We start from the raw sequence: 14,861 nt of genomic DNA on the forward strand, positions 1-14,861 counted from the left end.
CCACCAAGCCGGATATGTGAAGTAGGCGAGGGCCATATGCTGGCCACTTCCAGGCAATGGTGCATTTCTTCATTCCTCACGAAGGATGACACTTCCCCAGCTGCGTTTCTTGCCTGTTTTTCTCCCTCCCTCATCTCAAATATTTTCCTACCACTCTGTTCTTGGAAGGAAGAAAGGAAGGAAGAAGAGGGAGGGTCAGAAGGAAGTCCTGCCTTAGTCCTGCCCTGCTGCCCTTTCACCATCCTCTTGCCCCCTCTTCCTGGCCTATCCTGGGGGGTCTCCCATCCTATTGCTAAGGAAGCTTTGGATACAAAGCCAGGTCTCTTCACATGGAGAGGGAGTGGGCCTCCCTCTTGACTTTGCCCTTGTACCCATCATGAGCAACCTGGCTAAGGAGAGCAAGCACAGCAGCAGCAGCCTTGAAGAGGAGGTAAGTGCAGCTGGGCGCCACCTTGGGGAAGTGGGGCTGGGCTTAGTGCCGTGGGTGCTTGACGGCTGGGCAGGGCATTTGACCTCCACGCCACCGTCCAACACCCCCCCAAGGCCTGAGAGGAACAGTGAGGCTCCTCCAGTGGACCATGCCTTGGCACTTGCCCTGGTCCCATCTTCTTCTGCCAGAGACCCTCAGATCTGTCCCACTCCTGCCCAGGCCCCCACTGGCACCCTTGATGCGAATGATGTAGAGCTGGCCATGCCCACCCAGTAGGCCACACCCACCCGGCCCGCCAAGGGCAACTGCAATGCTGATGCGGCCCTCAAAATTGAGTTTGAACCATAAGAAGGCCAAAACTACTATTACTAATATTGACTATAGTAATATAATTTTGCACATTTGACTTGCTGTACTCCCCTTTCCTCTGAAAAGCACAGAATGTGAATTAGGGAGGTGTCACCTGAGTTACTTGCTGATACTTCTTGCTTTGGGCTTACCTGGTGTTTTTTCTCTTATCATTTTGATAATGGATTTGACCTATTTCTATTACAGTCATCTTTCTTTCTGCAGTAACCAAAGGTTTCGGGTAATAAAAAGTAAAAGGGAAAGAGATTCTAAGTATTTTCAACATGAAAGCCAAATTCATGTTATTAAGGATGCATAGTGTAAGTTTGTCACTGCGTTACTACCAATAATGCATACCTTTTTTCTATAAAGAAAGTTATTGAAAAAGGTCAATTGGTGTCACTGTGGTATTTCAGAACTGCAATTTGTTGTTAAAGTTGTACTTAAAAATAGTTCCCTGTTTTCCACTTTGAAATAACTGGCAAAAATATTCAGACTATATTCCCTGAAGAAATCAAGGGAATTATCTTGTTAGATTTGGCTGAAAAATGGAATTTGAAATATTAGTTTTTGAAGTCCATTTTGCATTTGCACCTTGTAAATTGATTTACTCAGGTTCCACAAATTAGCATAAATAGATTTGCTGATTCTAATTATTATTGATGAGTTGCCTGTATGACACAGTAGTCTACTTTAATTCCGTTTGTTTGATGTACTTTATTTAAAAATTACTTTTGAAAATTAAAATGCCTGGCAATATCGTTTAAAAATAAATGATGCCATTTGGGGAAATCCAGGTATGGCTATGATGAAGAAGGCCTGTCTTGTTAAAAAATATAACATTGATTTGAGCCTGTGGATCCTGAGGAAGTGGATAGGTTGCTCTGCACTGTAGCTCTACTACCACCCTTCCCAATCTGGCTAGTGAAATGAGCAGTTGCAAATGCATCCTTAAGTAAACCATTGCTTGCTTTCCTGCCTTCCCCCTAAGAAGTGATATGACCTTTTCTGAAAAAAGCCACAGCTTATCTCAACTATCTTGGATAATTACCAGCCTACTCCTGTTGAGATGGTAGCAGGGTTGCAGTTCCAAGGAACCCTGGGGAAAATGGATATCTGGACTCTTGGCAGTTGGGATGCAGGCCTGTGAATGAGACAGAAGCTACATTGGTCGCTCTAGTTCAGAGATCTTCAAACTTGGCCCTTTTATGACTGGTGGACTTCAACTCCCAACCTGGCTGAGGAATTCTGGGAGTTGAAGTCCACCAGTCATAAAAGAGTCATGTTTGAAGACCCCCTGCTCTAGTTGAAGACCTTTATTGAACCAGGGTAGGAAAGGGACAATCAAGGTTCTCCTTGATCTCTCAGTTGCCTTCAACACCATAGGTCAGGGTGGCCTTCTAGGCCAGCTCTGAGGGTTGAAAGTGGAAGGCACTGTTTTGCAGTGGGAGTTTTTTTTCCTGAGGGAGGGGAAAGAAGTTTCATCTGCATTGCCGCAGGACTAAAGAGATCTTTGGAATGTGGAGGAAGATACTTAGATCTATATCTGTTGTAACAAACATTGATATCTTCACTATGTGAACTGGAGCAAGTGTAATGTAAAACAAAATAACTTGCAATGCCACATTTCTTTTTGTTAAAATGATTTATAATGTGGTGATCTCGCTAATTTAATTAATGAATTACAACTTTATTTATTCATTCATTTATTTTTCAAATTTTTGAATAGCCCGTCTCCTTCAAAGGGGAACTCTTAACATATGGTATGACCATATTTAATGAAAAAGTTTTTCCTTAATCTTGCATGGATGGTGAGGGGGGAACATACTAGAAATTAATTAACTGAAATCATTTACAAAAATAATGTCATAGTTTAACTGACTTCTTTATTTTTAGGAGCTTTTGTCTACGGATCACAGTGCAAGTCCATTGGAAAAAACAGCTGTAACAATTTGATAATCGCCAGCAGTCCAATGGTGGTTCAGAGGCTGGGACCTCTATCTCCTTCGGCTCAGCAGGTCTCAACAGCATGCAGCCAAATCAGCCCTAGTTTACAGAGGGCTATGAATATGTCGAATCCAGATATACCATCCGATACAAGGTCTTGCATTCTGTTTTTGTTCTCTTCAATATGATAGCAAGGATTGTCATATCTGCATCATCCAAACAATATTTTATGTCATTCAGTTTAGAATTATCTTTCCTGGTCCATACCACTTAACACTGTATTGCAATCAAGAATCAATGCGACCACCATATTCTCATCCTTAGAGCATTTTGAATTTATCACTAATAATTAGTTTTGTACATGCCAGTGATTATTCTGAGTTTACTTCCACGATATTGGAATTATGGGCTATAGTAATATTAGTGAGCTTTAAATAAATGAAAGAAACACATTAAATAAACTTGAGCAAATGTACATGGCAATATTTGTAGTTATATTTCTAGTAAATAAATGTAGCAAGCTGATTAATTTATTATTTAAATGTTATATATAAAGCAGTGATGTCTAATCTTATGGCAAAGATCTGTGGTTGATGGGAGGTGGCCTATGAAATGAATGATTCTGTAACCAAAATTGGCAGAATCTTTTTTTTTTACTTTTTTCATATTTTATGGGGAAGGCATATAATGCTGGTGCTGATGACGACATTGAAAATTGGTTTTAGCAATAGGTAAAGAGCAGGGAACTGCAGATAAAAAGCTTGAAGGACTATTTATATTACTGGTCTTTCATGAGGGCCTAATGTTCTCCAGAAGATGCTTTTGAGATGTACACAGGACTTCCAGTGTGGTGAAAGGCTAAATTCTTATGGTAACACAGTATTGGATGTGTCACAGCTGTGTTTGTGCTTATTTGAATATGCAAAGATAAAGATCAAGATTTAAAGTTTTAATTCTGATTATCAAGAATAAGTAACTGAGCTGAGTAACCAATTGTTCCATATACAGACAGTCCTCGACCTATGATCAAAATTGAGCCCAAAATTTCTGTTGTCAAGCAACAGTTGTTAAGTGAATTTTGTCCCATTTTACGACCTTGCTTGCCACATTTGTTAAGTGAATCACTGCAGTTGTTAAGTTAGTATCTGAAATTAACTGAATCTGGCTTTCCCGTTGACTTTGCCTGTCAGAAGTTTGCAAAAGGTGATCCCATAATCCCAAAACACTGCAACCATCATAAATATTAGCCAGTTGCCAGGCGTCTGAATTTTGATCACGTGACATGGGGATGATGCAATGGTTCTAAGCTTGAAAAACAGTCATAAGTCACTTTTTTAAACTTCTGTAACTCTGAATGGTCACTAAATGAATTGTTCTAAGTCAAAGGCTACCTGTAATTGCCAAGATCTAGGATTCAATTGCTAAGATTACATTGTTCTTTCTTTTCTGATCTTTACTACAGATCCCTCGTATCTCGAGAATCTTTGGCGTCCACAACGTTGAGCCTTTCCGAAAGCCAGTCAATACAAAGTGTCAAACAAGAGTGGTTTCACGGTTATAGAGTTTATCCTTCTCTTCCCTCCAACTCGAGTTCACAAAATAGCAGTCAGTTTGGGGATGTCACAAATGCTACATCTGGGATATCGATGTCCAACAACTTTTCTACTTCATTGCCATCTTACTTGCTCAGTATGGAAAACAACCATCCACCTTATTCTAGCCCTCACCATTCCTCAGCCAGATCTCATTCCGCAAAAAAGAGAGCCCTGTCTCTGTCCCCTTTGTCTGATGGCATCGGGATTGACTTCAATACGATCATCCGCACCTCCCCTACTTCTCTAGTTGCCTATATAAATGGTTCAAGAACATCTCCATGCAACATCTCTCCTCAACCTGAAGTTTATGGGCATTTCTTAGGAATAAAGGGAAGTTGCATCCCTCAGACTTGCTCTATACCAAATCCTCAAAAAAGGCTCCTTATGGCTAATTGCAATGCTAGCCCTCCAGACTTCAGTGAAAATGGAAATGGTGAATACCAGCGCATGCAACAGTTGGAGCAAAGCAATCTGCAGCCGTTGATCACAAATAATATGATGGTTCAACAAGGTACATGTTTAGTAGAGAGCCAACCAGTGGGCTTTGTGAAGGGTGGACATGGGGATATTTTTTCTGGAAATGCAAATGGTGTTCCCTCTGCTTCTTCACTGGGTCCCCCTGTGCTTCCTCCTCCACATGGTCCACCGCCTCCCTATTACGCACATCAGCATGCACTCATCAACCATTCCCGTCCACTTTCCTTGCCTGCATCTATTCAGAACTGTTTTTTAGATGAAGACAGTGAACTTGAAGATTTCAGTGGCAAGCACTGCTGTCGTTGGATAGACTGCAGTGCTTCCTACGATCAGCAAGAAGAACTTGTGCGACATATAGAAAAAATTCACATTGACCAGAGGAAAGGGGAAGATTTCACTTGTTTCTGGGCTGGGTGCCCTCGAAGATACAAATCATTTAACGCCCGTTACAAATTGCTTATCCATATGAGAGTGCATTCGGGGGAGAAGCCAAACAAATGTACGGTAAGTTTAAAATGGTGTTGATCACACTCAAAAGATCCACAAATCTTCTTTTTTCAATGCTATGCTGGTGTTTTCTTATAAAAACATCTCAATAAAAAAAGGAATAGGGATTTGTTTATATTAATTCAGGAAGATGAGTAAATACATAGAAATGTGAAGTGTATGAGTGGAGAAAAATGCTATGTTTTAAACAGCTACTAGAGCACAGTGGAACAAATCATCTGTTTATGGGTGCTTGAAAACTTGTTTTGGTTTAAAAAGTTAAAGTGAAATAGGCAAATTAGGAAAAAGAATGGTCTGATCTTTGGGGGGGGGCACAGTATCACATTTATGTAATATATTCTTAAACCGTTGTTCCCCTAAAATAGATCCAAATCAATTACTGCTGCCTATGATGAATTTTGGCCTTTCTGTGAGTAGTAGAATTGCATATCATGGTTACCCATCTCGGATACAGAGTTTTGAGTATATGTAAGCTCTTTTCAAATCTTCTAATAAATGGCAGGTTCCTGGAGGAAACTCCTTTTTCTCCAAGTAGATGGTGAACTATATTTCTGGGTGATTTAAAGTGCAGCAAATAGCCAGATATTAAATATATTATTATTTTTTTTAACTTGCTTTCAAGCACCAAAGTTTCTTGGATTGTTTTTGTTTAACATTTTAACTGTCTGCCTACAAAGGACTTTCTGATCGAAGTAGCTCACAATGTAAAAATAACATGTATTACTATATAAAATGAAATATTTTAAAAACCATGCAGGGTATTTGGTGAGGTAATTGTGGTCTAGCACATGTAGGAGGTGAGAAGGAGGTATTCTGGATATATTTGAACATATCTATTCACATTGCATAAACAATAGTATATTGTTTAATCACCCTCTCTATATTTTAATGTAAGAAAATGATCTTCAAATATTTACTTGCTATCTGTGCATTTTTAAAATGTGGACTATTTTTGAAGTATTGTTACTTTTATATATAACCATAATCAACTGATTTCCAGTGCTTTACAAAGTCTAATACCATTATTGACTTCATAATATTACTGAGGTTAAATGATAATTTACAGTTCTGAGATAATATGAATGGAAAATAAAATATCACAAGATGTCCCAAGATACAAAATATACATTATTCTTGCAAACTATACATTCAGTGTGGCTGATTCAGTTGTATATATTTAGTAATACTGAACAAAGCAAATGGTTTTTATTAAATTATTGAGCTTATCATTTGCTATAAAAGTACTTCCTGCTTCAGGAAAGGAGTTTGGGTAGGATTGTGAGAAATGTGAAAAACTTCCATGTATAATTATGTTGTGTTTTTTCCTTCACTTCCGAGAAAGAGGAAGAGAAGGGATACAAATCCTTTTGATCAATCATTGCATATTCTTTATAAGATCGCCTCACACTTAAATGACAATAACTTAGTTTATTTAAATAACAGAAATGTATAAATGGATTAAACTCCATAGATTTTTTTTTGTTAATAGAAGATCTTTCTTCCTTATTCTTTTGAGTTTTTGGACTTTTTCTTGCAGCATAATATATTGTTCATCCTTCTCTTGTTTATTGATTAGAATCACATTGGCTGGAACTACTTATATTTACTTATTGCAAGATGAGAAGCCAGGGAGAAAGAGAATCTAATAAGAAATAAGAAAAAAAACCCACTCTGGATTCTTTAACATTGTTTTAAAATTCAATGCCATAATTCTGCAATTCAAAACCTCTCTGTATCGTATTTTAGTTCTTGTACAAATGTCATATTTAGTACTTTTATTCCACATAAGCAAGTCATTGTGCAAACATTTTTGCAATCAATTATGCCTTCATTATCCTAGGTGTGGATTAAAGTACAGGTAGTCCTTGGCTTATGTCCATTCATTCAAAGTTACAGTTGCACTGAAAAAAAATGGACATACAGCTGGGTCCCCAAGTACCAGATGTCAGAAGAGTCCCATGCTCACATGACTGTAAGTCAGGCACCTGGGCACCCAACTTGCAAATATGATGTTGCAGTGGGCCTCTCACATGATCAGCATTTGTGGTAGCTTCCCAAGCAAAGTCAAAAAGGAAGCTGGTCAGGGAAGGTCACAAGTTGCTTCATTAAGTACCTCCTGCCACTTTTTCTCCTTCCCACAGTCCCCTGTCACACCTATGTTGTTTCCATGAGGTCTTCTCAAACTCATCATGGCCTCTGCTGTTCCTCTCAAGACTTTCCCCAGCATCCCAAGACCCACACATGACCTCTCCCGACAGCTCCCCCAGCCTCCCTGATCCACGCAGAGTCTCTGCCAGTCTCCCACAGCCTTCCCAGACCCATGTGCAGCTTCCCCCAACCCCTCCCGGCACTCTTAATGCTCCTTACCTGGGATTCCCGCTTCTTCCTGCTAAACGATCTGCATGTTCTGACAGCAATTGTCATTAAATAATGGGATCACATGGCGTCACACTATAGGAGCCTTGGTGGAGCAGTGGGCTAATGCCTCCTTAAGTAACACCAGCTGCCTGCAATTAGTGCAGGTTCGAGTCCCACCAGGCTCAAGGTTGACTCAGCCTTCCATCCTTCTGAGGTAGGTAAAATGAGGACCCAGATTGTTGGGGGCAATAAGCTGACTTTGTAATAATGCCGCTTGGGGGGGGGCGAAAGCCCTAATAAGCAGGCATATACATAGAATGAAGGCTATTGCTAAGCCCATTGATTTGTGCTTCTTAGATTGTAAGCCGCCCTGAGTCTTCGGAGAAGGGCGGGATATAAATGGGATTAAAAAAATTGGTTAGTGACAGCAATCCTGGCCCCAATTGCTGTTGTAATCCGAGGATTACCTTTAGTTCTAATAGCTTTATACAACTGCCACCATCAAAAGAGTGACTAACAGCAGAGCATTATGTACACTTATACAGCAATGTGTATTAAAATAAATGGTTGGACAAAGAGATTTTCAAAATGAATATGAATAACTTTTAGCATACTTTAAAAGATTGAAATATTTACCAATAGCCGTCATTTGTCAGTATTTTTCCATTTTTGTGATTCTGAACAAGTGAGAATTCTGCAGTGTCTATTGACGGAATGATTGAAGAGCAAGTGCAGATATAGTGCATAGTGATTTATTATTTATTTGTTATCATCATTGTTTCTCTTACTTTCTCTCAGACATGCCAAAGGAAAGAGTGGGGACTGATCAATTGCTAGTTTAAGGATTAAAAGGTGTACACAAGGTTGAATAATTTGCAGATTTGTTAGAGAATAATCTAAATTGGGAAACATTTACTCAGAAGAAACAACCTATATAGTGCCATAAAAAGAACCACCTACATATAACAAGAGGGCCAGTTTGGTCCAGGGATAAAAGGCAGTGACTTAGAAACTGTGAGTTCTAGTCCTGCCTTAGATATGAAGCCAGCTGGATGACTTTGAGGAAGTCCCTCTTTCTGACGCTTTGAAAGGAGGGCTGGGAAACCACTTCCAAACATCTTGCCAAGAAAACCGAAGGGACCAGTGGGGGCAGTTGTCAGGAGTGCACACTGGCTCAAAGGTACAAAATAAACATAATAATAAACCAAGATAACAGGAAAGAAACAATGATTGGCAATGTGTACATTGTCTGATCTCTTGCCTTCTTTTTATATGATAAGGTAAAATCATTCTGACATACAGTTTTTAGAGAGATAAGTACCAACCTCTGATATTTCATTATTTTAACATTATGATTCTTTTCCAGTGTGGGGCAATTAAGTTGGCTGACTACATTTATTTACGTGATTAAATCTCAAGCATAAAAATACTTAAAGGAACTTATTCTCTTTAATTTTACGAGCTAGAATAATAATTGCCCAACACTGGAAAACTCTAGATAATGTAACAACTGATTAAGGCATCTTAAATGGCTACATTAGAAAACAACCATAATGTAAAAATAATGAAATATCAGAGGCAGGAACTACAGGTCTATCAAATTTGGATAGATGTTGTAATTTATGTCAATAGCAATTGACTATAATGTAATATTTTATATAAATGATAAATTTGCATATGTACAGTAAATCTCTCTTTAAAGACTAGATTTTTGTGTGCCTGCTGTATATTTTTTTCTTTATGCAGCTTGGATTTATGTTATTTAGTTAACTTGATAATGTTAATCATAATTTAATAAAATATTCTCACATCTGGTACAGGTTATTGCTCAAATGCTATTTTTAGCAGCAAGCATTTGAGTGGCAAAACAGCCACTTTGGGGTCATTTTTAGCAAAAACAAGCTAGCACAGAGGAATGAGATAAATGCCTACTATATACAGTTGCTTTCTTTTTCTGATAAGAAATAGATGTGAGTGATCTTATATGTGTGGTTTGCCCTTTAATGCTCCCTTAAAAAACATTTTCCCCACTTTCCTTTGTTTTGTTATATTGTGGTTGTCTTTTCTTTCTAAAATGATGATTTCAATTATTCCATCAGTTTAAAATTATACATCTTTTTGTGCGTAGTATAGAAACCACTTTTTTCTATAAGCTTTCTTGTACAGGAAATATTATTTTTTTATCTAATCTGCCTTTCCTTTTGTGGGACCAATATGGTAATAATTCTCTTGTCTACTATTTTCCTAGTTGCACTGAAGAATGCATTAAGAACAAACCACTAAGCCAGGGGTAGGCAACCTCGGCTCTTTTATGACTCATGGACTTCAACTCCCAGAATTCCTGAGCCAGCCGAGTTGAAGTCCATGAGTCATAAAAGAGCCAAGGTTGCCTACCCCTGCAGTAAGCAAACAAACTTATCTGAATCAACAGTGGAATATCATTTAATGCTAATTAGGATTCCTGACATAATGGAAGGACACAGTTACTTTTCTTTTCTGAAAGCTTGAGAGGGTTGTCCGGTGCAATACATTATCTCTTTCCTGCCACCCTCTAATACTTTTGGGCTACTTATATAACTTTTAGTCTTATGAACTCCAAGTTCTGCTCTGGTAGATCTGTTACATGCTGGTACTTGCTTTATATGTGCATTTCAGAACATCCTGTTACTGCAGCCTGAGTTGTTCATTTATTTCTAACTCTCTTGAAAAAGAGTGCAGATTGTATAGATTTGTATAGATTTAGCCCCAAATCTGACAATACTACCCTGAATCTCATGGAGCATGGAACTCTAGCATAATGAAGTTCACAGAAGACTTTGCTGAAATTAATGGACATGAAACAATATTTGCACAAATAAGCAAAACAATGTTTGTTACTTTTAAAATGAATATTGTTTCCAGGTACCATGATTTTTTTTGTACAAAATAAAGGGTAGGGCAGGCTTTTTCTATGACACTAAAATGTGCAGTCTATGTAGATTCTCAGTCATCCACGTCATAGTTGTCCCAAAGGTGCTTTTTCAAGAGGCAACTGGATTTTCTTGTTTTTCTTTGAAGACGTTTCACTTCTCATCCAAGAAGCTTCTCATGTGAAACAGAGCTGAAGAAGCTTCTTGGATGAGAAGTGAAGTATCTTCAAAGAAAAACAAGCAAGTCCAGTTGCCTCTTGAAAAAGCACCTTTGGGATAAAATGTGTAGTACATTTTACTCTAAGTAGTATTGTTTAAATTTCAATAGAAAAAGAAAAAATAATAGGGTTGCTGTATGTGTTGCAAACATTCAAACAACCATCAGACAGTAGCAAAGCATTTTCTCTATCTCTTTGCTGCCATCTAGTGGTCTTAGGAAGTTTTTCAGCCTAGATATAGTAGTCATAAAAAAGAAGTAACTTATTAGGCATCTTGCTGTTACAGGGACACATCAAGGAGAATACTAAAGAACAAAAGGAATGACCAGAACCCAATGGAGATAGTAAAGATTAAGTAACTTTGCTTTTATTAAGTAAAGATTAAGTCAAAATTCAAAATTGAGGATTCAGAGAACACAATACAGAAAATGAGCATACTTTAGGAAAAAGAGATTCAGGACAACACAAATAATAAACAGCATAATTATATAGGAACAAGTATTGTCCAAGCACAACATAATCATAACATGGCAGAACTGCATGGAGGCATTTATCTTTCCAATTTTTCAGTGATTGTGATTGTGACTGTTCAGTTTTGCATACTGCTTTTGAATCTGCCATATTCAAAATGAATGAATTCAGAACTTTGATTTCATCCTTCACTAGTTGCAAAGATACTCTGTTCTTAATGTCTATGTTATTATTATCAATAAAATAATTTTCTCTTGATTTGGATTCTTAGTTAGGTCTGACTTGATGGGCTGTCAGTATATCTATGTTTCCCATAGTTGATGAGAATACAGGTAATCGTCAACTTACAACAGTTCATTTAGTGACTGTTCAAAGTTACAACGGCACTGAAAATGTGACTTATAACCGTTTTTGACACTTATGACCTTTGTAGCTTCCCCATGATCATGTGATCAAAATTCAAATGGTTGGCACCTGACTCATACTTAACACCATTGCTGTGTCACAAGGTCATGTGATCACCTTTTGCAACCTTTTGATGAGCAAAATCAATGGGGAAGTCTGATTCACTTAACAACTGGGTTACTAACTTATCAACTGCAGTGATTCACTTAACAACTGTGGCAAGAAAGGTCATAAAAGGGCAAAACTCACTTAACAAATGACTCACTTAACAACACAAATTTTGAGCTCAATTGTAGTCGTAAGTCAAGGTACAGGTACAGGTATTCCTTGAGATATGATTGGTTACTTAAAGGCTGTTTGAAGTTATGACAGACCCCCAAAAAACTACTTTCGACCCTGTTTCGATGTTACAGTCGCTGCAGCACCCTCTGCCTCTCTGCCCCCCATCTCGCCCCACCGGGACCCTGCAAGGCTTGGGCCTACTTCCCACATGCCGTCACCCATTGCGGACTTATTTTTTAATATCTCTGGGCCTCATTTTATGGAAGGAGGTCAGGCTATGCGTTCCTGGCCTATGTTGCTGCCTCCTGCCATTTTCAGCACACCCGCAATTCTGCAATTACAATTTTATCTTGAGGACTACCTGCAATTTTTTTAAAAAAGAGTTGTTTTACACAAATTGGACCAAATTGGCTGGATAGCATCTTTGCCTAGTTAGATTTTTCAAATTGTCAATTTCTCAAGCATCTTCTGGTGCTGCTGAGCTTGAGGTGGAAACAAAGCTTTGAAGCATTTACATGCTACCCAAAGAGCTTTGGATCTCGTCCAGAAAGCTGTTCAAGATAACACATTTGCTATTGTAGTAGTAAGATGTTGTACGTATTATTTCTTTAATATTTTTGTCCATAGTAGAGAAAAAATAATAAAAGGCCTTTTTTTGAGTCTGTGCAGCACTGCTGCTCCTGCTTATGCCAAAGTCAATAACATTATTTGTATTACTTGCTTTCACTGAATAAATAGCAATGACATTGGTTATAAGAATGCCTAAATCAGCCCGTTTATTTTAAGGGTGATTAATTACTGTTAAAAAATCTCATGGCAATTTTAGCTATACAAACAATTTAAGTTATCCATTAAAAGAAGAAGGTATTGTGATTGCCCCAATAGAGTTGAATGTATAACAAAGACATGCCAGTGCTTTTAAATAATGGAATTCATGGTAATTGTTATAGCTGTGGCTATTGTGTGCCAAGCAGCTAATTACAATGATTGAATAAAGGAATGTGCCAAATGGGAAAATAGATGCATAATACTGGATATTGTCATTACACCTGGTGTAAGGGTAATAATATTCAGGTTGGAACAAGGACCCATTTCTTACTTTCTTGCTGCATTATCACTACAAATGAGGCCACTTGCATATATATTGACATTTAAAAACAGGGCCAAGGTTAGAGTATTCTGGCTTATATTTCACAAGAAGCATCATCATGTAGTATTATACACAGCTCAATTAAAATTATCTTATTCTTCCTACCAGAACAAGCAATTAGAGTAACCAGAGATTAACATCTGGATCAGGATTAGCCTGAACACTAAAGACTACCTGGAAAGTCCTTCTCAGTGGGTGAATTTAAGACTTCCAAAATGTCTAAATGGGGCTTCTTCCTTTTCTACCCGCTTCATTTTCCTCTTCTGTTGTGCTGTTTCTGCTGTTATGAAGGATAGGGACGTGTGTTTGTGGTGCAATTCTGAGAGTACCGGTAATTTGTGCCTGATAAGGAATGATGACTGATTCATATTGATGGATAATTTTATTTTATAAGAAGGGGTTCCTTTTTTCAGTTATCAATTCACTTAATATAAATGTATTCTGTTATTTTCTTTGTATAGGAATTGATCTAGATACACACACACACCTACACATACTTATATATTTGATTTTTATTCTATTCTACATGTATACATAAATGCACACATTTATTGGAAGGAGAGATCTCCAGGTTTGATTTCAGCTGAAGCTGGCAACCCAAGGTGACAAGGTAGGAAAACTTGCATGGCACACCAATGTTATTATATTTATTTCTATATATGCTTCATTTTGATTGGAATGGGGGCAGAGAATTATTTCAGAGCCACGGTGGCACAGTGGTTGGAATGCTGTATTGTAGGCTAACTCTACTCACTGCCAGGAGTTCAAACCTGACCACCCCAAGGTTGACTCAGGCTTCCATACTTCCAAGGTGGGTAAAATAAGGACCCAGATTGTTAGGGGCAATATGCTGACTCTGTAAACCACTTAGGGCTGTAAAGCTCTATGAAGTGGTATATAAGTCATAAGTACTATTGCTATTAGAACGCTCTTCTTTTTCAATAAATAGAACAATTCCAAAAATGCTTTTCTTCTTATCTCTACCTTCATGCGCCTGGAAGCAGCCATCTATTATTGTTTTGTGAGAACAATGAGTTTACATGTTCCTTTCTGAACTTACCACCGAGGATATAGAAATCCTGTTTCTGTCTTCATTTACAATTTCCTGAATAACATACTGTTACTTCTTCTAGTTCTTTTTTCATTTTCTCAGTTCTTGCAGGTTTTAAATATTTGTAAAGTGCTTCAAAATCTATTCAGGGAAATCGAAGTGATGAAAGAAACAGTCATTCATCATACAGTTTATCCTTTTTTATGTATAAATGTTGTCTATCTTCAGCAAAGAGAAGCATTTGGCTATCAGTTATCTTGAACTGCATCTGTGGTGAAGATTTCAGTACATTAATATTTCCACTTCCGTTTTGGCTCGCCAGAGCATCCAAATAGCTTGGATGGCATTCTTTCAGAACTGTCAGATAATAAATAAAATTGTGTTTCATAATCAAAAACAAGCTATTAGGTTATTCCAGATACACAGCAGGAGGTTTTAAGACAATAGATATGAAAGACTGGAGCAAGGTACAGGCTTCATAGAATAAGAGAAAATAGACAAAGATTACATGTTAGGGGGAAAAATAGCCTAAAAACCAAACTATAGGATTTCTGCAGATATTAAAATATCATTAAATTGTTAAAATGATTGTTCCTCTTAAATGCTTCTTTTTTAATCAAGAAAGCAGTTGATTTTCCCATGTCTGTATGACACAAGAAGACCCTAATGAGAAGCTGCATGTTTTTTTGTACAGAACACCTCTTTCTATTAAG

At 37.8% G+C, this 14,861-nt stretch overlaps 1 protein-coding gene across 1 annotated transcript in view; it reads left to right on the forward strand.

The window, feature by feature from the left end:
* Positions 1-14,861, forward strand: part of GLIS3 (GLIS family zinc finger 3) — a gene marked incomplete at both ends in the record, with an annotated part of 133,012 nt that overhangs the window by 35,255 nt on the left and 82,896 nt on the right. Inside the window, 2 exons of the mRNA XM_083351242.1 lie at positions 2,675-2,879; positions 4,188-5,301. Coding sequence (XP_083207368.1) covers positions 2,675-2,879; positions 4,188-5,301 — 1,319 coding nt within the window. The remainder of the gene's footprint in view (positions 1-2,674; positions 2,880-4,187; positions 5,302-14,861) is intronic.

Source organism: Vipera ursinii, assembly GCF_947247035.1.
Source record: "Vipera ursinii genome assembly, chromosome: 2".
Lineage (NCBI taxonomy): Eukaryota > Metazoa > Chordata > Lepidosauria > Squamata > Viperidae > Vipera > Vipera ursinii.